This window comes from Helianthus annuus, chromosome 14 (assembly GCF_002127325.2).
Source record: "Helianthus annuus cultivar XRQ/B chromosome 14, HanXRQr2.0-SUNRISE, whole genome shotgun sequence".
Classification (NCBI taxonomy): Eukaryota; Viridiplantae; Streptophyta; class Magnoliopsida; order Asterales; family Asteraceae; genus Helianthus; species Helianthus annuus.
The window spans coordinates 163,386,618-163,410,080 of record NC_035446.2 but is presented as its reverse complement, the minus strand read 5'-3'; the positions used below and the strand labels follow the sequence as shown (position 1 = coordinate 163,410,080).

Genomic DNA, 23,463 nt, shown 5'->3' with positions numbered 1-23,463 from the left:
ACGAAAACACCTAGGCTAAGAAATAGACCCGTCGCGCCACGCGACGGGTACACAGGTCTTCTTCGCGTGGCGCGAGGGAGGCCAAATTCCAGCTATAAATAGAGGGTCGTGGGACTTAGTTCTGTGCTTTACTTCGACGTCCAAATTCACTTTATATACTGAGTTATAGTCGAAACAGTTCACAAACACACACAATTATCGAAACGCTGCCGCAATCAGGGTAATAACTCGATCGCTATTACGATTCAACGTCCGATCGATTATAACTATCCAACGATAGTCCAGGTGCTGCTCAATTGAGCTTGTACTTTGATTATTCGTCGTGATTTCGACTTGAATATTAGAGTGCTGTTCGAATTCGGACTATGCTCTGTTATTCGTTGTGAATCCGATTAAATTATCGAGTATCGCACTGATTAATCGTTGTGAAGGTTTAATCTCGTGAATTGTCGTAACTGCTGTATTAGTTACTAACCTGCCTGTGTGTGCATTGTGTTAAACTAGGTGAAATCAAGGCTAATCAGTAGGCTTATATCTATTGCTCGTTAATCTGCAATGTGAGTCATTCTTCTTTTTAAATTGTTTTCTCATAGTTTGTGAGTAAGTATTACAATACCTCAAGTTATTTTCAAAGTTATAATTACAGGGATTAAGTCTTTGTAATCACCAAATTACAGCTGGTATGTGGGGTATTGTGCACATTACTATTATTATCACTCTATGTGAGTGAATATTACTCTATGTGAGTGATTATTACTCTGTGTGAGTAAACCGTCACTATTAGGGCAACGGGACCAATAGTGATATGACCACAGTCACAGATCCGGTCGAGTGACAAATACCCATTCTTGATAATTGGTTGATAGAAACATTGTAATCGCTCTTAATACTGTAAATTTATAACTAACGGGTCGTTTTAGAAAATGGAATGATTCACTCAGTATTTCCCTGCTGACAAAACCTTTTTCAAACATGTTTCAGGTGATCTGTGTGATCCAGGAAAAGTGCAGTAAAGCACTATCAAGCTCAGAGAAGTGGCTCAGTGTAAATAAATGAATAAAACATGTTTTGGAAAATAAAGATTTCTGTGTGAAATCAACTTATTGTAAATTATGGGATTTATCCCTTAAACTTTGTGTAATATATTAAACGAGCATTTTCCGGTGAAAAGATCCTGTTGTAAAAAGACTTCCGCTGTCGCATAAATTAAATACCACGGGTACCACTGAAATCTGCATCGCGGGCCCCGACTCCGTCCAGGGTGGGTCGGGGGCCGCGACAATTTACAATGAGCTTGAAGTACGTTCGCCTCAAAAGATGAATAGAGTTGGTCGAATCACTACTGTTTTATGTCTTTTGGTATATTGTTCAACTGTTACATCAGGTTATGACGTGTTTCTGTCTTTCGTTCGAGCCGGGTTTGGTCCCGAGTTTGAATCCCGAGCTCCCCAACCTTTTTACTGATTTACGTAAATACTTTCCTCATGGCTGATATTGCACCTAGGGGTCCCCTAACTTTAAAATTCGATGAACAACAAGTCCACCACGTCTGGTTAGTCTTTAAGTGCAACTGATACAGGTTCACAGTAGGGGTGTGCATGGGTCGGTTTGGGTCGGTTTTGACCAAAAACCATAACCATAACCGCTATGTCGGTTATTGGATAACCATAACCATAACCGATCGGTTATGGTGGTTATGGTTATTCAGTTTTGATGGTTATAGCGGGTCGGTTATGGGTGGTTAACCATGTATTTAGCTTAGCTAAAAATAGTTTACTTTTTTTTTTTAACATAGAATAAATTGTTATTGCATATTTGTATATATTAGTATTTACATAGTATTAAAAAATAAATATAATCCATAAAATTAATATCAACTATCATCGAATATTCAAATAAAGTGATATGATACATTACATAAATTCAAATAAAGATTCAACCAAAAACCACAAAATGATATGAAAAACCCATAACTACTAAAAATCTCCGGTCAAAAACATCAAATATTAAAAATATGGTGAAAAGTTCCAAATCCTACAAAGATTTATTACATCTCGGTTCGGTTCGGTTATGGCGGGTATGGAAAAAATGATAACTATAACCGACCCGCTACTTTTGGTTTTCAAAAAAACCATTAACCAACCCACCGGTTTTTTATTTGGTTCGGTTTTGTCGGTTAATTTGGTTATGGTTCGGTTAATTCGGTTTTTTGCACACCCCTAGTTCACAGTATGTTCCAAGTTGTATCTCAATTAATTATACGTGTGGATGTTAAACCGAATAGGGTGGAGGGTCACGGGTTCGAATCGCGGTCCTTCTCCATTTTTCCTCATTTTTATTTAAAATCTCCCCAAAGTAACCTTTTAGCCCCCAATTATATTGGTCATTATAATTACACCAGTTAACTTAGTTAGATAAAATTTTAACTTGTTTGGGATGTACAACTAACTTAGTTAAACAAATTATTTTATAAACCTAACGGAATTAACGGCGAACTATCCTATATTAATTTTTAGATGTGTTATATATATATATATATATATATATATATATATATATATATATATATATATATATATAAGATCAAGATCAAGGGAAAACCCCTCCGAGTTGTGAGAACTTAGAGAACTCGACCTTCTCGTGTGAGTTTTGCCCTCATTTTTTTCATACCCCTGGATTAAATTGTTAAAAAAGACTGTCGTAAAAAAATAAAAAATAAAATAAAATAAAAATTTCTAAGTGGTGTTTTTTCGGTCCCATATAATAGTTTTAACAAGGTGATGACATAAGCATGACATCACTTTTTACAGCATTTACGGCTATTGTAAATAAAAATAAATGACAAGTATTTTTTTGGAAAAGTTGATTTTTTTTTTGAATTTTTGGTTAAAAAATTTGAAAAAACATTTCATAAGGCTGAGTTCTCTAAGTACTCACAACTCATATAGGTTTTCATTTTACGATAAACCTATATATATATATATATATATATATATATATATATATATATATATATATATATATATATATATAGTGGAAAGTTCAAATGAGAAGAATTTTTTTGTAAGAAGAAAAAACAAGAAGTTTCAACCAATAAAAATGTTTCATTTTACTTAATTTAATATTTGCATTTAAATTTAATATAAGGGTATATTTGTAAACTTATATAAATCATTAATTTGTATTCTTGCTCTTTAATAACTAACTAAATCAAATTTGTAACTCCTTTTTAAAATATCTACTTTTTCCAATTAAAAAAACAACTTAATTTAAAGTGTAGAATAAATTACTAGTTGTGTAGGATAAATTACGACTTGTGTAGGATATATTTCGAGGTGTGTAGGATAAATTTCGACTGTGTAGTATAAAATTCTATAATGTGTAGGGTATATGTAGGAAAATTTTGATATGTGTAGGTTTTGTAGATTATATGTAGGATAAGTAATGATTAGTTGACTAATTAATTAAAGAGAGAAAATTAATGATATGAGTTATAAATGAAATAGTATTTTACTAATATACGTTTTCTTCTTTTTGTTCTCACATTAAATTTTTCTTAAATGAACTTTCCCCTATATATATATATATAGACCTAGTAACTATTTATTTTAGTTTAATTAAGAACTAAATATTTAAACAACCAAGAAGGAATAAATTTTCGCATTTTATTATTTCGGGTCAGGTTTACATTTCAAGTCGGGTTCCGGGGATGCGTTTTTGACGGATGTTACACTTGCAGCTACCGCAGCACTAGCTAGAGGTAATGACTTGAGAGCTTCTCCAAAGGAAGTTTTTGCCGGAGGTGGTGTAGATTGACTTGGCATAAGAAACTGCTCAACTGTGAACTCTGGGCTTCTCGGTGGGACATAGGGAGAGCTATGAAGGCTACTCCCTTGTCCAAGAGAACCATCCGACATGAGGTAAGGAATGGAGTTTGGACTTGTTGTGACATGCTTAACACTTGGGGAAGTAGTTCCACACAAAAGCGGCGGCATGGGTGAGAGTGTGACTTCTTGTTCATCGTAAGACAAGCAAACCCTCACCCCCTTGTCCCGTTCTTCCCGGACATACCCATTCAAATCTTAGCTGTATGAAAATGTTTCTCACCCCTTCAGGATATGGATGGCAAAAAAGCCCAAGCCCAACGTGTATACCCGAAACCCGAAGCATACGGGCCGGGTATACCCGAAGCCCGACGGGTATGGGCCGGGTATGGGATTAAAAATATAAAAATATTCGGGTACGGGTACGGGTATGGGTATGGGATTTAGCGATACCCGCCCGATACCCGGCCCGTATACCCGAATAATACCCGAAAAGCATATTATTTTAAATTTAATTTTCCATTTATATAAACTTTAGTACATACACTTATTCATATTATTTTACTTTGTTGTTTATCTTCAAGACTTTAACATACAAACACAAGATTTTATGTTTAGTTATGTTGTTTCTATGCAGATTAAAAATGTGTGTTAGTTTTGAAATTTTCTAAACACATTTCAAGTTGTTAGGGAGATTACTTGGGTTCTGATTAATGCTACTATTTTTCATGTTTGGTGTTCAATTAAACGCAAATTATATAAACTGACATTATATGTCAAAGTAGCAGTACATTAATTAGTTAATTATGCAGATATATGTTTCAAATATGCATTTGAATATGATATATTTGTATGTTATTGGTCATATTTTCCTTTGTTGTAGTTATTAAAGTAGTAAATTATATAAACATTAGAGTAAAAAATGCACATGAGAGTTTCAATGATATTTTTAACAAATTAATGGGTATACCCATTACCCGCGGGTATACTCGATACCCGAAAAATACCCGACGGGTAACGGGCCGGGTACGGGCCAAAGAATTACAATCGGGTACGGGCTTGTGATTACTAATACCCGGCCCAAACCCGGCCCATTGCCATTCCTACTTCAGGAGTTATCTTCATTGTTTCCTCCGGGAAGAGAACCTCACTCGGTAAAGATGGGGCTACTCGTGTGAGAGGAGGTGTTCAAAACTGTGTAACATCTTGAGACAACGGTTCGACCTCTAGTCTGTCTGTTCTTGTAGAGCAGCTACCTACTCCTATGGTGTAGCAGGGGAGCCAGAGGCAGGTAGTGAACTTTTGGAACTATCTTTCGAAGTAGGATCTTCTCCGGCCATAAATAAGGTGGTAACTCAGGAACAAGGACTGAACTAACAGGATTTTTGTTCCAAGTAGCGCAGCCCCACGGTGGGCACTACTTGTTGAAACAACAAGAGTATGGCAGGGGGTAAGGTACAGGATCCACTCCAAATGATAACTTCCTCGTTGGGATCTATAGTCAAAGAACACCGTTAGCCTTAACCCGAGAGGTGGTCTCCCGCGTTTGGACTCCGGCGTGAGAATCAGCCGATTGATCTCTCAGAGTTAAGCAAAAAGATAAAGAGTAGTTTTAGAGAGAGAGAGAGAGAGCAAAGAGAACATACCGTTGTTGCTGGGAAAAGTCTCCCTTTTATAGGACGCTCATCGCCAACTCATACCTTCCATACATGGTAAGGCTTATCTCTGATGATGTTGCTTATACGGATAACCTTGTCTCATTAAGTAATGTCAGAATTGTGTGTCTCTATCTAACTTTATGCACTTTTGGGCAAAGTCACATCATTTTGACTTTACAGGTTCAAGACCCAACGTGTACAGTAACATGAGCTTCTAGCTTCCGACCTCCAGCTTACATTTTCTAGCTTCCGGTCCCTGAAGTGACTTTGTTTAACTTATTGTTACAGCCTTACTGAGTGGGTTCCTTGGGCACCCACGTCATCAAGTATATCTTTCACTAATGAGCACTCATGTAGATCCCTTGTTCCCAGCCAAACGCCTACCGTTCACCAAAGGGATCTTGCCGATAAACACCAGACGAGAGCATGGTCCACAGATTCTTCCATATAACAAAATTTTGTGATTACGTATGACATTGATATAATATTTATTTAAAACAAATGGATTAGTTATAATATAAAAGAAAGTTATATCTAGTAAAATTAAAATTACTATTAAGACCGTGTGTGGTGGAAAACACATTGCTATTATGATCTTTGCCACTTCACGCCAGAAAACACCCAAACACCGCCCCTGGCAACATGATCTTTGGTTGTTTGGTCTTGGCGTGGTTGTGAAAACGCCGTTAAGGGGCTTGATCTTCATGGGAGGGGCTTGATGTCACGTGTTACATAACCCCCAACGGAGAGGCTTGATCTTGAAGCCCCACTACATATGATCTAACAACATTACTACATTCACGTTAGATTCATTTTTATCCAGCGTTGTGAATGCTCTATTTAAAAAAACAAAATTAAGTGATTACATATGACATTGACATAATATATATTTTTTTTAAAATTGGCTGATTTTAACATAAACATGCTATAGGTAGTGATCAAAAGATTACATCATTTGGTTTTATTTAACAAATTTAGAAAGCACACATAAAATATGTTTAATTGTCAAATTAAAAAGATACAAATTACTATTAATTGAGAAATCATCATTATTCAAAGCCAATTCATCATATTGCTAGAAGAACTTTGGGTCACTGAGTGTGTGAGTTGGTTTAGACACTTATTCAACTAAGCATATTGAACAGCTATATCAAGGAGGCAAACACTAAGTTGCTTTGGGTCACACAACATCGGCATATGATCAACATGTTTCAGTTCTTTCACCTCATCGACCGGATTATTATCAATCATCCATTGTTGAAATTCTTTCTTGATACCCTTATCTTCATCGCAAATGACATATGCCCGTCTTACAGAACCAAATCCTCCTTTGGTAAATGTTTCCGCATTCCTTAGATCTTTCATAAATAACGAAGAAGGCCTGATCAATGTTTTCCCTAATTCAAGATCCTGCATTTTTATAGAGCATGGTTGTTAATTAATTCATGTAAATATATACTTTTGTTCCTGGGTTCCAGGGTGTAGGATCTAACTACTCCAAAGTTTTTTTTAAAATAATTATATGGAACGTTTATCACGGCTCTTTACCGATAAATTTACTTAGGAACTTCAATCTATACATGTATTTGAAACGGCTCTAGTGAAAAAAGTAAAAAATAGTTAAATGTTATTTTGGTCCCTGTGGTTTGAGCTATTTTGCCAGTTTAGTCCAAAGGTTTGAAACGTTGCTATTTTAGTCCAAACAGTTTCAAACATTGCCATTTTAGTCCACTGGGTTAACTCCATCCCTTTATTCTGTTAACTAGAAGGGCATTTCGGTCATTTTATATGTAATTCTGTTAACTAGAAGGGCAATTCGACCATATAAAATGATCGGATTACCCTTCTAGCTAACAGAAAAAATGGACGGAGTCGTGGACTAAAATGACAACACTTGAAATTATTTGGACTAAAAAGACAACGTTTCAAATCTCCGCCACTGACCTCAGCGGAGGTGAGCTGATAGAGCTTAGAAGACAAAAACTTGGGGCCAAAAAACATAGACATTTCAGAATCAGGTTGATCAGCATCGTACGGCAAGAACTTTGTGTCCAACCAAGCTTCTGCTGGAGTGATTTCATTATACTACAAAAAGGAGTGATATTTTATTGAAATCTCAAATAAAATAAGCTTATTATTTTTTTAACAATTGATAAGAAAATACATAACAACCTGGTCTAGAACATAAGAAGGCTTATGATCGGTATCAGGCATGAAGGCGGTGAGAAAAACGCCGACGGAGACTTTTTGGGGGAACTTTTCCATGGCGAGGGCGATGTTCATGCCGCCGAGGCTATGACCCACAAGCACAACCTTCTCGTCTAGCGGAAGGGTGGCAATGAAGTCCAACAATGGCATTGTGTAATCAGCAAGTGTAGCAACTTGTTGTATTACTTGGAGATTGGTGCCCGAGGCAGTGAGATCGAAGGCGGATACGTGGTGGCCGGCAGCTTCGAGAAGGGGTTTGAGCTTAAACCAGCACCAGGATCCATGGCATGCACCATGTACCAGGATGAAGTGTGTTTGTTGATTGGTGGTGTGTACCATGTTGTTAGGTTTGGGTTGGCTGGAGTTTGTTAAATGTTGGCTATTTATTTATAGGGACAATTTACGGATAACAAATTTATCACAATAAAGTTGATAACAGAACATATGATCACGTCGCTAAACTAAAAACAAAAAAAAAATATCCATCGGAGTTAACTGTCATTTTCGTTCCTGTGGTTTGGTGGAAAATGCCACTTCAGTCCAAACTTTTTTTTTTTCGCCACTTCCGTCCTCAACATTTTTAAAACGTGTCACTTCAGTCCAAAAGGACGACGTGCCGTTAAAAACGTTGAGGATGGAACTGGCGCAATGTGTTATCTTTTTGGGCTGAAGTGGCACGTTTCAAAAATGTTGAGAACAAAACTGACACATATTTTTTTTTGGACAGAAGTGGCATTTTCCACCAAACCATAGGGATGAAAATGACAGTTAACTCTATCCATTGTGATCATTAGTTATGATTTATTTTGGTTTATATATTTCTAACACCCCGAAAATATAAACCATTACATTAAAATTTTAAAGAATTAACAAACAAGAATTTACCAACTAGAAACTTAACCTAGTTAAGTTCAAGTCTTGAAATAATCCACGATATGGTTAAAACACTTAAACTTAAGGGAAATCATAGTTAAGGGACTAAATTTGCCAAAGATTGAAAACTAAAAGCTGATTAGTAACAAAAATTCACCAAACACACCATTGTTGGGTGTGTCTGGTCGAACAAGAGGGAAGGGGGCGACCAGAGTGTTCCTCAAACCCTAGCTTCACTCTAAAATCTGCAAATTGAAGCCTAAATCAAGTTCAAATCTAAACACAAATTAGTGATCACCTCGTCATAAGGATCAAAAGGTATGTAAAAATTTGATGTTTTGATTCACCATGGATTCTAGGGTATTGATGAAAAACTGAAATTGAGCCTAGATATGTTATGCATGAACAAGTCTTGAAGTAATATGATGTTTAGGGTCGAACCCTAGATGATTATTAGTGAAAATCATTGCATGATATTTGAAGAAATTATAATCACCATTGTAGGTGATTTATGATATTGTAAAGACTAGACAAACACTAGGATTATGAATTTCCTAATCTAGTGAAAAACTGAATTGTATGAGGAAATTCAGTAATTTGAATGTTTAAGTGTGTACAATTTGCTTAATTAAAGTGAAATTAGATGTTAAATGGCAGGTCATGAACTTATTAATGATTGTAGAAAAATCTGACCCGTTAGGTGTTCGTTGAAATGCCTAAGTGAGGTTTTAAATGTTAGAATAGGATGAAAACGCAGATTTTGATCATATCTCACAAATGATGTGAATACGGTCATGAAAAGAATTCTAAACAAGTTAAAAACTGAATTTTCTAGGCAAAGAGTCCGGATCATCAAGCGGACAAGCCGACGAGAATTCACGGGGAAAAGGCGTGCTCTAAAGGTATGAAATTTATCATTTCATTACATTATATTTATTGTTAGTTTTATGTCGTTATTCAAAAACATGATACTCAGGAGTTACCAATATGTCATGAATTTGATTAAAGTCTTAGACAAGTGAAAAACATGGAATTTGAATCCCCGCATGGTGCTTAATTCAGCACCCAAACGGGTCAAAACAAGTCTTGTAGTAAACATGAAGCTAGATATCATTACTTAAAGCATGGTTATAATTATTGTGTAAGTCGTGTATTGGATGCGCCAAATTAGTTGCGAAATCTAACTCCTAATTCGGGAGTTAAGGTTCTGATTTGGTAAACATGTCAAGTAGTGTAGTTTGACAAACACGAAACCTTGGACTTAAACACGTAGATTCTTGCGTAAGCGACCCCTCATGGGGAAAGCGAAACATGATAGCGGGTAATAATCAGAATAGGAGTATCCTAAACGTGGTTAGGTGATAATCATGTTCGAGATTAATTTTACTGCAAAAATGGGAATAGAAGGACAACAAAAACAAAAGCAAGAAAACAAGTACAGAGACTACTGTAAGTTATGGTGATACCGTAACTTACGGTAGCAAACAAATTGCTACGGTGGGAACCTCCTGCTTTACGGCAGGTCATAAACTTCCAGGGGCCACCGTAACTTACGGTGGCTACCGTAAGTTACGGTAGCACCCAGTTCCAAATAATGAATTTCATTATTCTTGGTTACTTTAATTGGTTTTAAAACACCGTTTTGATTATATTATTGTTCAAAGACCTTAATACTAACATTGGTCTAAAACGTTCAGTTTTCTGGATTTCTAGTAGAAGGGTGATGATCAAGCATAAGTATCCGAACCGAACACTCAAACAAACGCTTCCGCACTTGATCTTTTGTTTTTAAAACTATGTAAACAATTGTAGTTTCTGTTTTATATATGGTTTCGTAGGATTAACATGTTGATGTATTGTCTAATTAAACTTTCAAGTCTTGAAAGTTTTTGAAAACTCCAAATTTGGTATAAAATGCAAGGTCTTATGTATTAAATCTAGTATTAAAAACTGGGTCTTACAATATTTGATTGGAGAAATGGCGTTAGGTATATTAAGTGTTTTAAAATGTCGAGTGACGGAACTTAACAAAAAGTTTCGTGGGAGCGAAAAGTCATAGGACCCATAATTTTTTTTCCCATCGCTATATTTCGGGTTATACGTCCGGATCAACTATATTTCGGGTTATACGTCCGGATCAACTATTCGATTCAGGTCAGGTCAAATAATAATAACTCTAAATAAAACTAAATAATCTTTATTCAGCTATTCGATTCAGTTAAAGGATAATCTGTTGATTGAAGGGAAAACAAAATAAAAAAGGATAATGTGTTTGTTATGGGTTGGGTTTGGTTGATTGAGAAGTACGGCGAGTTGATTAAGAAAAGTGATGGGTTGGGTTTGGTTTGGTTGTTTGAGGGAAAGCAAAATAAAAAAGGATAATGTGTTTGCTAAATAAAAAATTAGAAGAAAAGTAAAACTAGACCAATTTGGTAAATGCTGTTTGTGAGGAAAACTGCTTTCTGAAATTGAAAAAAAAAGCATAAGAAAAAAATCTCTTTTTTTTTCAATGGACATAAGTCATAACTGAAAAAGATTATTCTACTAATACCAAAAGCTAAGGTTAAGGTTTGAGAAGGTTGAGATGTAGACAACCTTACCTTTACCCCATAAGAATAGAGAGGCTGCTTCCAATAAATTTATATAACGTTTATGTTAACTTATAAAAGGAATTTGATCGGTAGCTTTTCTTAAATGAAAACTTAATTCTTAAACTTTATAAAAACATATATTTTAAGATAACATGTTTATGTGATTATTATTATAAAGGATATTGCCAATTATCTCTAGATTAAGTGATGGAAGACTTGTATTTTTCTTTAGAGATGCAAATTCAACTTTCACTTGGTGCAGAGCGAGGCACTGGTGGGCAATGATAGGAGACCCAGGGCGTGTGGGTTATCGGGTTTTCCGCGGAATAGGTGGTGGACTCGGGTTACTCTTAAAGTACTCCGTTTGTCCAGTGGGTGCCCCAAGAGAGCTCAGGATTGATCTGTCGGCCGTTCAACAAAAATTATAAAGGATATTCTTTTAAATTGTAGACTAAACGATGTTAAATTCTAGGTTACAATCCCATGTATTACACGGGTTGATTAATTTTAAGAATAATTGATTTAAATAATCCTAACTATTAGCCGTTGGCCGGCAACGGTCCCAACTTAAAAAATAACCAGTAGTGTTCCCGCCTTTTCATATATTGTAAAACAATAGACTTTTACTAAACATGACCTTAATTTTCTTTTTGTCTCCTTTTCCTTTTCTATTAGCACAGGTCAATTGGTTTACAATATTTGAAAAGATGAGACCACCACTGGTTATTTTTGAAGTTGAGACTGTTGCCGGCCAACGGCTAATAATTAAGATTATTAAAATCCATTATTTCTTAATTTTATATAATTAGTAATAAAAAATTATGTTTAAAAAACATATGCATTACACGGTTTAATTAACCCATGTGTTATACGAATAGAAAAACATAATGTAATTTGTTAACATATACAATCATCAAGATGTGTATTTAAAAAAAGAACATTGACGTGATAGTCATAAATTTTTTAAGTTAACTTTTAAAACATTATTTCTTTTAGCTGGATATTCACTTTGATTTTTTAATACAATCTATTTTTTATTATTATTTAACATATTGTATTTTACCATTCTTACCATTCAACTAAACTAAATATTTAATATTTTTTTACAAATAAATATTGTCAAGTGGGGCTAGCTCACTTTGTAGAGGCTCTTGCCTCTTAGTGGGTGGTCTTGGGTTCAATCCCAAGCAAGGGTGATTTATTTGTAAATATAGGAGTTTGGGAGAGTAACATTAATATTTAATTAAAATGGTTTCGGTCGAGGATAATAGCTGAACCAATCGAACCACACACGCCATGACAATGTCTGTGTTTCCTACGATATCGCACATACACTCTTGTAGTTTAGAATAAATACACCAAACCTGTACCTTGGATTTGAATTTCTAACATTTAAGTTATGATTACACCACTTAATTACTAGGATATCTCCTTATATATGAAATTCACCGTTTAAAAAAAATACCACCCTTACCCTCGGAGAAACTAACCACTACTAAGTTCATACATAGAGAATCTTGTTATATTAGTTAAGGGCACGAGTGTTGATATGAGTGCCCTTATATTAGCTAAAGGCAGTGGGTTTTTGGCTCGACTTATGGAAGAAGTTTCTATTCAATTTCAAGGTTATCTGTTGATTTGTTTCAAGTGGGTCTTTGGTGGGTTTCACGAGTGTTCATTTGTAGGTTTTGTTGTTTTTCCCTTACGTTTGTAGTAGGGTTCGTTTGTAGTGAAGTCGGTTTCCCTTAGGTATGTGCTTTGGGGTCGTATTGTTGTATTTTTCTAGCTTCTTGCTAGTCGAGTTTTTTTAAAAATTTTGGCCATTGAAAAAGAAAAGTTAAGGACAGTATTGCATATTTCACAATAAAAAATACGAAATACTAAAATATATTTCAACCAATTTGCATAAATCTAATAGACTAGTATGGTAAAATCACTACCATTCATATTTTTTATGAGACTTCAAATTTGGATTTATTTTATTTAATTAAAAGTACTACATGACGATTGAGATTGGTGGCTGAATGCCTGAATGACATAGACAAAGTCTCTAGAAGTACCTAAGGTTTGAAAATCACGAATTCAAGTCCAACAAGTAAAGATTAAAAAGAATTATTCTTTAAAAAAAGTACCACAAGCATGTTTCATGGTAAATTAAATAAAAATGGATTATTATTTATAGGTTGTTATTTAGGTGACAAGAAAATTTAAAAATACACAAGATATGAAATGTTCTACCCTATTTTAATTCAAGAAATTCATATATATCGTTTCAGAAACATAACAATCACCTAGTTTTTATACCTATATATATAATAACAAATGAACATTCAAAACCATTATACAACAAATCAAGCATATAAATTACAAAACAACCAATATAGCCTATAGTATACTCACACTATCAATCAATCAATCCCTCATGGTACCATTCGACTCCAGATCAAGATCACTAACAGTCTCCATATCAACACTCTCAACCTCCGGAATCCGGTCCGGAATTTCCGAAATACCCCTCATACTATCCGCATCACCCACATCTACCCCCTGAAACTGAAGAGCATACTCCAAATTCCACAAAACATCCCCCATTGATGGCCTTTGATTCCCATTTTCACTCAAACATTTCTCAGCAGTTTCACAATATTTTTTTAAAGATTCAAGATTCACTCTACCCATTAAATTTGGATCCATAATCTTTGCTATTTCACCTTTCTTTTGCCAGCTTATGGCCCATTCGGCTATATTCACTTGTTCTCGCGGTAAAGCAGGGTTTATAGCCGGTCTTGCGCATAAAACCTCTAGCATCACCACCCCGAATGAATAAACGTCCGACTTTTCGGTTAGTTGTTGTCTACGAAAGTATTCGGGATCTAAATACCCGAAACTACCCTTCACTGCAGTGCTGACATGGGTTTGATTCAAACTCGGGCCGAATTTCGATAGCCCAAAGTCGGCAACTTTCGCGTCTAGATTCTCGTCTAACAAGATGTTGGTTGTTTTTACATCCCTGTGTATGATGGTTTCCGATACGCCTGTGTGAAGATAATGCAGCCCTTTTGCAGCACCAACCAGTATTTCGACCCGTTGTTTCCAAGTCAAAGGAGGGAGGTTTGACCCGTATAAGTGTCGTCTGAGGGGTCCGCCAGCCATGAACTCGTAAACGAGAATCATTTCGTTTAGTTCTTCGCAGTAGCCGATTAGAGAGACTAAGTGTTTATGGCGCAGTTTGGATAGCATCTCGATTTCGGTTTTGAATTCTACTAAACCTTGTTGAGAGCGCGGGTTTCCCCTTTTGATCGCGACCACAAGCCCGTTTTCGAGAACCCCTTTGTAAACTTTACCAAACCCGCCTGACCCTAATAGCAAGCTCTTGTCGAAGTTTCGGGTGGCTTCACGAACTTCGGAAAATGATATCATTTGACCTAAACTATGTAAACACGTGGTGGAACCGAATGTGCTTGACGAAAACTTGTTTCCCGAGTTACCAACGTACGTCGGGAGAGGCGACCACCCTAACGAATCGTCTTCTTTTGGCTTCTTTTTGCGACGACAACACAAGAAACACATGAACGATATTAGCAGCAGCACGACAATCACAAAAACGCCACCCAAACACGAAAGGACCACAATCATCAATCGTGTACTCTTGCTTTTTTTGACGTCGGTCGAATCAAGATTCACACCGAGTCTCCCATCCAGACTATCACTAGGATTGCTCATTTTCATAATCTCCAAACCGTTTAAAAGCGCAGTCGGTAAATAACCCGTTAAATGATTCGGGCCAACTTGAACCAAAATGTTATCCGAACCCATCGATACATTAGTGAAAAAATCGACAAAATATGCAGCAGATAACCCTCTTGCCCTTTGTGAAATATCTAAAGAATCGATAGCCGATTGATTGTTTATATAAACATTAAACACCAGATCATGTAATCTCGACGCAACGATATCACAAAAATGCAATCTTATAAAGTAACCAAACCCTTGTTCGACTTCAAACCGCCACGATATATTAAACCTCTGGTCACTAACACGAGCATCCGCCATTTCTTCAGCAGTAGCATAAACCCAATTCGGAGCAATGTCAGTCGAAACCCCATCACGAAACCGAATCAAATCAGGGTTCACAGAAACATTACGCGCAGCAGCCGGATTCAAAAGAAAAGACACATCCGATTCCCATATCCTCCATAAAGAATCATTCTTGGGTGATAATCTTGACCCACCCATATTAATCCTATAAACAGTTTCAAAACCAACACGAACCGGAAGCTCACGAGCCACCCCTAACGGAATCGGAACCACTTTCGAGCTGAACACCTTATCCGGAACATAAACTACTTCGATCCCGTTAACGAAAGCAATCGAGTTATCCCAAGGCAACAATCCCAGAACCAATTTTCCAGAACTTAAACCAGTAACATCAACAACATATTCTTTAAAAAGATGGTAACTTTGACTTCGACTTTGACTTTGACTTTGACTTTGATTACCCCCCCTAAAGAATGAAAACTCATGAATCAATGTAATCCCATTTGCTTCCACAGAAAAAACAGCAGAATCAAGGTCAAATCTGGCGTTCTTAACAGGGTAAAAGTGCAATCTGAGCCAATGCCTACCAGTTTTCTTGGTACTAAAGGTATAAATAGAACTAGTAGTGAAAACCCTAGCTGAAGATAACATTTTGGGGACACCCATTTGAGAAGTGGACACAATTATGTCAGAAATTGGGGAAATACTGACATGGGTATTGTTGAAATCAGGTTGAAAGACCCTACCATCTTCTGATCTAACAGGGTTAGCTTCCCCACAAGAGATCAAGAAACTGTCTATATGATGAGTGTTTGAAGAACAGATCACACAATGGAGATAAACAGAGGATAAGAAGGTATAAAGTAGTAAACTTTTTGAAAGAATCATTGTTAAGAAGAGCTAAAGATTAAGAGTTAGATAACTGCTGATGGGCATTGTAGAGGAAGCAAAGAAAAGAAAAGAAAAGAGGGACAGTACAGGCAAGTTGTAGGTGGCATGAAAAATATAGCTGGTGATAAATTGCAAGGGGGGTGGGGTGGGGTGGGGTGGGGTTGGGGGGGGGGGGGGGTAAACTGGTCTCATGAAGATAAAGGATTTGAGATGAGGATTAAAGAGGGTTTATGGATGGCAGCTGGGGATGCTCTACTCTACACACCTCTTTTATTGGCTTTTATTATTTAAAAGAAAAAAAAACTGTTATTAAATAGGCCCTGACAATCTGACATGTTGGGTTAAAAAAATATTATGTTAGTATTTTATATTTTGTTATTCATATTCTTATTTGATTAAGAAACTATTAGTGGATGTATTAACTATTGATTTGGTTAATGATTCAAATTCTTTTACGTAGTTTAACGTTACGTATAACGTGTTGCTAAAGAGACACTATCTCATTAGTGTACACCGGTCTATCTATCATATTATACGGGCTGTATGACGGAATAGAAAAAGATTATACGGACCTTGTGATTTTGTTAGTGGTCGTATCAACCATTTTTTTTTTGTCGGCCAACCGATCTGACACTGCCCTAATACGGTCCATGTGAATATGTTTTGTAGTAGCATACGACCCGAATATTATCATATGGTCCGTATAATATGTCAGTGATGTTTGTATAGAGTGACTAGTTTGTATAACAAGTCTCTCTATATATGTATATATATTCCTAGTTTTGTGTTTAAGTAATGTTGTTATTAAAGGCTAATTCTATATACACCCCCCTCTCTTTCTGATTATACCCCCCTTTATGAGAGGAAAACTGTCGGTCCCACACAGGCCCCACCTGTATGTATGTGAGAGGAGGGGGTGAAAAAAGTAGATAGGAGGGGTGTAGAAAGTAGCACCCTTATTAAATTACAACTCCATGTTAGTCAGATGACAGTTTTCTGTTTACTTGCAGTCCGGAAAACAATGGAAAATCTTGCCTCCACTTCACTGTTTAAATAATACTTTAATAATTGACCGACAAAAAAGTAGGAGAAAAATATTGTTTGGCTCTACAATTTTTTATTGTTACATGCTATGTAGGATGGGAACGGATACGGAAACAATAAAACTCAAAAATTCAAGATCTGGGTATGGCAAAAGAATATATAAAAGGGTTTTTATGGTTTACACAACAAAAGTGGATTTTGATTCTGTATTTTACGAATATGCAAATGAAAAAAAAAAACAGTGATATACAAATGAAAAAAAAAAGACAATTATTAAGAAAAACTATAGAATTTGACATAATCTGGTGTGTTGGGAATTATCTTACAATGATATAGGTATTGGGAACGGTAAAACTCAAAAATCCAAGACATGGGTACAGCAAAAAAATATATAAAAGGGTTTTTATGGTTTACCCAACAAAAGTGGATTTTGATTCTGTATTTTAAGAATATGCAAATGAAAAAAAAAAAAAAAACCAGTGATATACAAATGAAAAAAAACAATTATTAAGAAAAACTATAGAATTTTACATATTCTTGTGTGTTGGGAATTATCTTAAGAAAAAAGCACTTGTGAATTTTTTGATTGACTCGTTTGAGGGAAGAATAACACTCACACTAGCTGATATTTTGATCTTTAGATGGATGGGAAGAAAACACACATGTATGGATCTAACAGGGCCAGGGGTCTCCTTTCTCGTGGGTTTGAGGACAAGTGTTTTCACGGTGGGCCAGGGCTGTTTTAAAAGCTGCTTCATGCAAATTGACCAAACACGAGAAAACGTGCTTTGACAACCAACATGTGTGGGCCCTGTGCAAAGATAAAATACGGGCCCCTAAAATATAAATTTTTAAAAAGAATATACAAAAAAGTTTTAAATATATGAAAAAATGAAAATGAATTAAAAATTTGTAGAATACCATGAAACCATGCGCCTCATCATGTCTTTTTTCAATTCAGTACTTATATATTCTACAGCGTAATTTTATTAAAAAAACAATTTTCGGGCCCCAGAGGGTTTGGGCCCTAAGCCGTCGCCCATCCCGCACCCCCTAGGCCCCCCGGGCCGGCCCTGATGAATATTATAAAATACTTGTTTTGTTTAAAATAATATATTTCTGCAGATTTTTTTTTTATAAATAGAGGAGTAAATTACAACCGGCATCCTTTACGTTTGTATCAAATTACAACCGGTGTCCTTTAACTAAAGAAATTACAAGTTTTGTCCTTTATGTTACCAGTTTTTAGCACGTTATGTCTTTTAGCCCTAAACTAGTTACGTTTTTGGTTAAGTCTTGCCATGTGCCTCTAAGTCTCTCACATGAGGGCATGATGGTCTTTTCATCTCAATTAACATGAATTTTGATTTCCCCCTTGCATCCCATAACATTTGATTGTTCATAGCCATCTCAAAAACCATCGCTACTATCTATGTCTCTCAAAACTTCGATAAAAAACCCTACATAAACGAGAATGTGAATCAAGCCTTGCAATATTTGGGTGACCAAATAATGTGAATCAAACCTTGCAATATTTGGGTGACTTCTGCATACGACAAGTAGTAGAACAAGACGACATCGATTAAATTTATGGTAAGCTTTCAACATCATGGTAGCTTTATCTATTAATCTCATCGTAGATTTCATAAGAAGTTGTTTGCATATGAGCCGACCATTCTAATGGTCAGTTTTGATTGGTTTGATAAGAAAACAACGATTAATTCCAAAATATTGTTCCCTTGTCAACAAGTAATGTAATGAAGAGATCAGGCTACTCATGATTTATTTTACTTTGATTTTATAATTCCAATTCCAGACGTGCATTATATTTTTGTTTATATTAACCGAAAAAAAGGACTGATCGACTGAAAAAATGGAGGGGATAAAAGAGATTTATTTATTTCGTTTTTAATATAAAATTGAGATGAAAAGACTATGTTGTCCTCTTGTGAGAGGCACATGGTAAGCTTTAACCAAAAAAACTTAACTATGTTAGGTCTAAAGGACATAAGATGTTAAAACTGGTAACATAAAGGACAACGTCTGTAATTTCTTTAATTAAAGAACACCAGTTGTAATTTACTCTAAATAAATTAAAGATATACTTGTTTCATTCAATTTTTTCTTTAATTCAACAACTTTTACAATTTTAGAGTTGAGCAAATATGTTTACTGTCATTAAAAATAAACAAATTTGAGCAAATATATTTACAGTCATTAGGTGACTTGGTGAAGTTCTAAGAATGTTGATCATTAGTTTACAACAATTTTTTAACTCTAAATACCATCTAACATTGCGTTTGTAAAAATTTACACCTTGCTTCCATTTTTTTCACCCGTTTTAAGCTATGTTTTAGAATGTTAATTTAAAGCTATCACTTAAAGTACTTACTTATACGTAACTTCAATCATATCTTTTCAAATTATTATTTTATAATTTATTAATCTTCATTTACTAACTATTTAGTATCTTTTTAATCAGCCTGTGCAATACACAGGTTTTAACTTAGTTATGTAATAGACAAGTATAAAAACCGTAAAAGTTTATTTATGGGTTTAGAAAGAAAAGATAAATATATATCATTGAGTAAATTATAACTTTGTTTTGAAACAACAAATTTCATTCAACAACACGACTTAGCAAGAAGCTAGACCGGCAAATAACAACTACAATTTGCAACACAAATTTACACCAATCTTTCCGTACTACGCTTTTAAATAGGGTAAGTTATCCTACAAAGTTTTTAAATCTATGGAGGGTACCAGTGGCGGACTTACTTTAAGGGGTGGGTGGGCGGCCGCACCCCTTGAAAATAAAAATTTTAGTGGTATTTTTCGCAAAAAATCCCGACTGCACCCCTTGGAAATTTTCGTCCGCACCCCTTGAAAAATTCCAACCGCACCCCTTGGAAAATTCTGACCGCACCCATTGGAAATTTTCGTCCGCACCCCTTAGGAATTTATATAACAAAATTGTTAACACTGATTGAAATCCGATCAAATTATGTAAACAAGTTAGCCCACTAACCCTTTAATAAAACTTAAATTCAATCTATCAAGCCCAATAACTTAATACCCATTCATAGGATTAGGAAGGAACAATGAATAGGAAAGTTGTGTCGCGATTTCTCAAGAGGAAAGGGGTTGAACCACTTTTTTTCGCCGGATTCTTCTAATTAAAAACCAATATATGTTTTAGATAGGTTTTTTTGTTCTTTTATTTAATGATTAAGAGAAATAGAAGTACGGATGGTTTGAACTTTGATGCTTTTTTGTTTGTTAATGTGATGGGAAGTTAGGAACTAGGGTTTGATTGTTTGAAAATTGAAATGGACCCGACCCGACCCGATCTGATTCGACCCGCTATGAAACTTCGTTTGTTTGTGTTTACTTGTTTTACATGACCCGACCTGATCCAACCCGCTATGAACCGATTTTTTTGTGTAGCTAGAGGTCTAAAATCTTTAAAAAAATTTCGCACCCCCAGGAAAAAAATCCTAGGTCCGCCACTGGAGGGTACAAAGACACAATAGATCAGAAAATATAACACATTGCTAAGGAAAAAAAAACACAATGAATCGCAAAAAAGACCGACAAATAAAAAGACACAATGATTAAACAAAAATTCGAAAATATACAAGCTAAAAATCCACAAGCAAAAATCTAAAATCTAAGATCGTAAAGTTCGACGAGACTATTACCGCTAGAATGATTTCAATCAAAATTCGTTTGAAATTCTTCTTAGGCCGGAGAGTGTGGGGGCGCCACCCAGACCACATCATCACCTATAGCGCCCCTAGGCGCTATACATCCACACCCACCATCTTAACAAGGGGCGCTATAGGAGGGGGATCCATCATGTTAAGGCCAAGAATGAGATGTTTAGGTGGGGCCCACTTGATTTAATCCAATGAAATCTTTTTTTTTTAATAGGGGGCTCCATCCCACACCCTGCAAGTTAAAAGGGAGCGTGATAAAGCCCCCTGGCTGACGTGGATCATACGTGTTGCTTACGTGGCCTGATAAAGCCCCTAGGGGCTCCAACCATACCCTCCAACTTTAAGGTGAAGGGGGTGCATGCCTAATCCTTTTAGGCAAAATTTCCCCTCACCCAATTGAATTGTGTCATGTAATTTGCCTATAACTTTTTCCTATTACCCAAAAAACACAAGGGGTGCATGCCTAAATTAAGATTAGGCAAACCATTAAAAAAAAAGATGATTGGTTGATATAACTATGGGCCCCTTAACCCTTTTCCCTCTTCTTTGCCTCAAGCGGCAAGCATTCGCCGATTCTCCTCTCTTTCTTCTTTGCCGATCGGCATCATCATCTTGACGGTGGTCTTTGCCGTGCGGCAAGAGGATGCCGAATCCCCTTGCCTAACCCACCCCGTACACTCTTACAACTTTCTAATTTTCGGGGAATGTCTATTTAAACATTTTCCTTGAAAAGAAGACCTGTTTTTTATGCAAATATCTTTCCCTAACTTTTGGACAGTTTGGTTAACGTGTAGATTTATGTTGAATTTCATACCACTTCGATCTAGGGTTTTGGACTTTGGAATTTGTATCCAGATTGATCTTCAATCATTAGTCTTGTAGCTATCATCTTGGGTTGATGACTTCCGGTTTTTTTTAATAAAAATCCTCCCAATTCAAAAAAAAAAAAAAAAAGGTGGACTAACTTGTTATTTGTATTTCACTCAAAGTGTAGTACATTAAATGCCATTTCAACTAAGGTTTCTGGGTAGATCCGAGATCGCGTTCAATAACACGTGGAGTGTTAATACCATAGAAACTACGGCCCAATTCTTTATTCATCAACTTCATTATGATTCAATAAAGGAATTTTCTCAACTCTAACTTTTTTTTTTGAACGGCCGACAGAAAAAATTTTTATTACCCGGTAGCAAGATGCTACACACCAAAAAAGTACACCAAATTACATTACACACTCAAGCCAAACCAAAACACAATATCTCTACTACATCACAAACGCCCTAGATTAAACCGACTCCAATCTTCCCATGTTAATGTTGGTGCCTTTGCTCGATTTTTGATCCATAAATATGCCACCGACTTTATTTCATCCAGAGTTCTTATGAGATTTGGGGCCGCCTGTCTGAATACTATCTCGTTCCTTAGCTTCCAAATACACCAAAAGGCCACCAATACTACGGCATGAATGGCTTTCTTTTTCCGCAAGCCCGAGCTGAGATCATGTAGTGTGAGAAGATCCTTTATTCCAAACGTTATAACCGGTTGTAGCTTAAACCAACCCGCCAAGTTCAGCCAAACCATTTGTGCGAAATGGCACGATACAAAAACATGATCGCTTGATTCACCGTACTCGCCGCAAAACACACACATTTGATCTTGAACTGGTACGTTCCTCCTTGCCAACGCGCATTTAGTTGGAAGCCTTTCCATTTCTGCCCGCCAAGCTACTATACTAACTTTTTTAGGGACCCAGTTATTCCATTCGAATGCATCTCCGGGGCTGCCGCGTCCAGCCGAACTTAACAGTTTTTTAATGCCAGCAACCGAAAAGACGCCAGCGTCTTCATACCTCCATTTCCAATAATCTGCAGCCGCGGACAAGGTCATGTTTCTCAACAATGCCGTTAGCTGCTGAAACTGAACCGCAGCGTCTGGGCCGAGAACCGGTCTAGACCAGGCCCAGTTCCATACCGGGTAACCGCCTGTAATGGACCAGCGATCGGAAACCAAACAATTTTTAACTTGCTCCTCCTTGAATAGGGCCGGGTACTTGATATATAGAGGTTCCGGGTCGATCCAACTATCCAACCAGAATTCCGTATTGTTACCATTTCCCACCACTACTGAAAATGCGTTTTTTATATCAATGTTAGCTTCTAACAAAGGTCGCCAGATATTATATATGTTCTTCCACGGTCCAGCAACAGAAATTTTCTCCGGGATACTCTTCCACACCCTCGCGTTATGATGAATAGCCCACACTACCCTACGCCATAAGCCCGTTTTTTCCGACCTAAACCTCCACCACCATTTTGCTAACATGGCTAAATTAGAATCCTTTAGCGATCCGAAGCCCAACCCCCCGTATTCAATTGGTGCAATTGTTCTATCCCACGCAACCCAATTCATTCTAGCTTTCTCTTCCGATCCTCCCCAAAAGAAGACCCTACGGATCCTATCCAAAGCGTCTATTACTTTAACCGGCGCCTTGAACAAGGATAAGTAGTATGTTGGTAAAGCATTAAGCACGGACTTTATCAATGTAATACGCCCCCCATATGACAATGTTTTCGCTTTCCATAAGGATAATCTATTTTTAAAAGTATCAATCACCGGT

At 36.3% G+C, this 23,463-nt stretch overlaps 2 protein-coding genes and 1 long non-coding RNA gene across 5 annotated transcripts; 1 reads left to right on the top strand and 2 right to left on the bottom strand.

The window, feature by feature from the left end:
• Positions 1–6,383: 6,383 nt before the first annotated feature.
• LOC110904722 (salicylic acid-binding protein 2) lies at positions 6,384–8,073 on the bottom strand. Of its 3 annotated transcripts, XM_035983484.1 has the most exons (4): positions 7,655–8,073; positions 7,427–7,567; positions 6,611–6,892; positions 6,384–6,576 (listed from the first exon to the last, which is right to left on the bottom strand). In XM_035983484.1, exons 1-3 carry the CDS (start codon positions 8,027–8,029, stop codon positions 6,611–6,613), a joined length of 798 nt encoding a protein of 265 aa, XP_035839377.1. In that variant the 5' UTR covers positions 8,030–8,073; the 3' UTR covers positions 6,384–6,576. The 3 variants fall into 3 exon arrangements, with proteins under 3 accessions (XP_035839377.1, XP_022006262.1, XP_022006263.1); XM_022150570.2 differs by having other exon boundaries at positions 6,508–6,892; XM_022150571.2 differs by lacking the exon at positions 7,427–7,567 and having other exon boundaries at positions 6,508–6,892.
• Positions 8,074–8,720: 647 nt separating this feature from the next.
• LOC110904721 lies at positions 8,721–10,503 on the top strand. The gene is made up of 3 exons (XR_002572739.2): positions 8,721–8,881; positions 9,399–9,465; positions 10,261–10,503. It is a non-coding gene; the product is annotated as an uncharacterized LOC110904721 (long non-coding RNA).
• Positions 10,504–13,377: 2,874 nt separating this feature from the next.
• Positions 13,378–16,230, bottom strand: LOC110904720 (receptor-like protein kinase THESEUS 1). Its single transcript, XM_022150569.2, has one exon. The coding sequence runs from the start codon at positions 16,078–16,080 to the stop codon at positions 13,567–13,569; it is 2,514 nt and encodes an 837-aa protein (XP_022006261.1). The 5' UTR covers positions 16,081–16,230; the 3' UTR covers positions 13,378–13,566.
• Between the last annotated feature and the right edge of the window lie 7,233 nt (positions 16,231–23,463).

Coding starts and splice junctions, on each gene's coding strand:
- LOC110904722 (XM_035983484.1), bottom strand. CDS start 8,029: ATGGTACACACCACCAATCAACAAACACACTTCATCCTGGTACATGGT. Junction 7,568..7,654: donor CTTCTTATGTTCTAGACCAG/GTTGTTATGTAT, acceptor TCCTTTTTGTAG/TATAATGAAATCACTCCAGC. Junction 6,893..7,426: donor ATCAGCTCACCTCCGCTGAG/GTCAGTGGCGGA, acceptor ATAAAAATGCAG/GATCTTGAATTAGGGAAAAC.
- LOC110904720 (XM_022150569.2), bottom strand. CDS start 16,080: ATGATTCTTTCAAAAAGTTTACTACTTTATACCTTCTTATCCTCTGTT.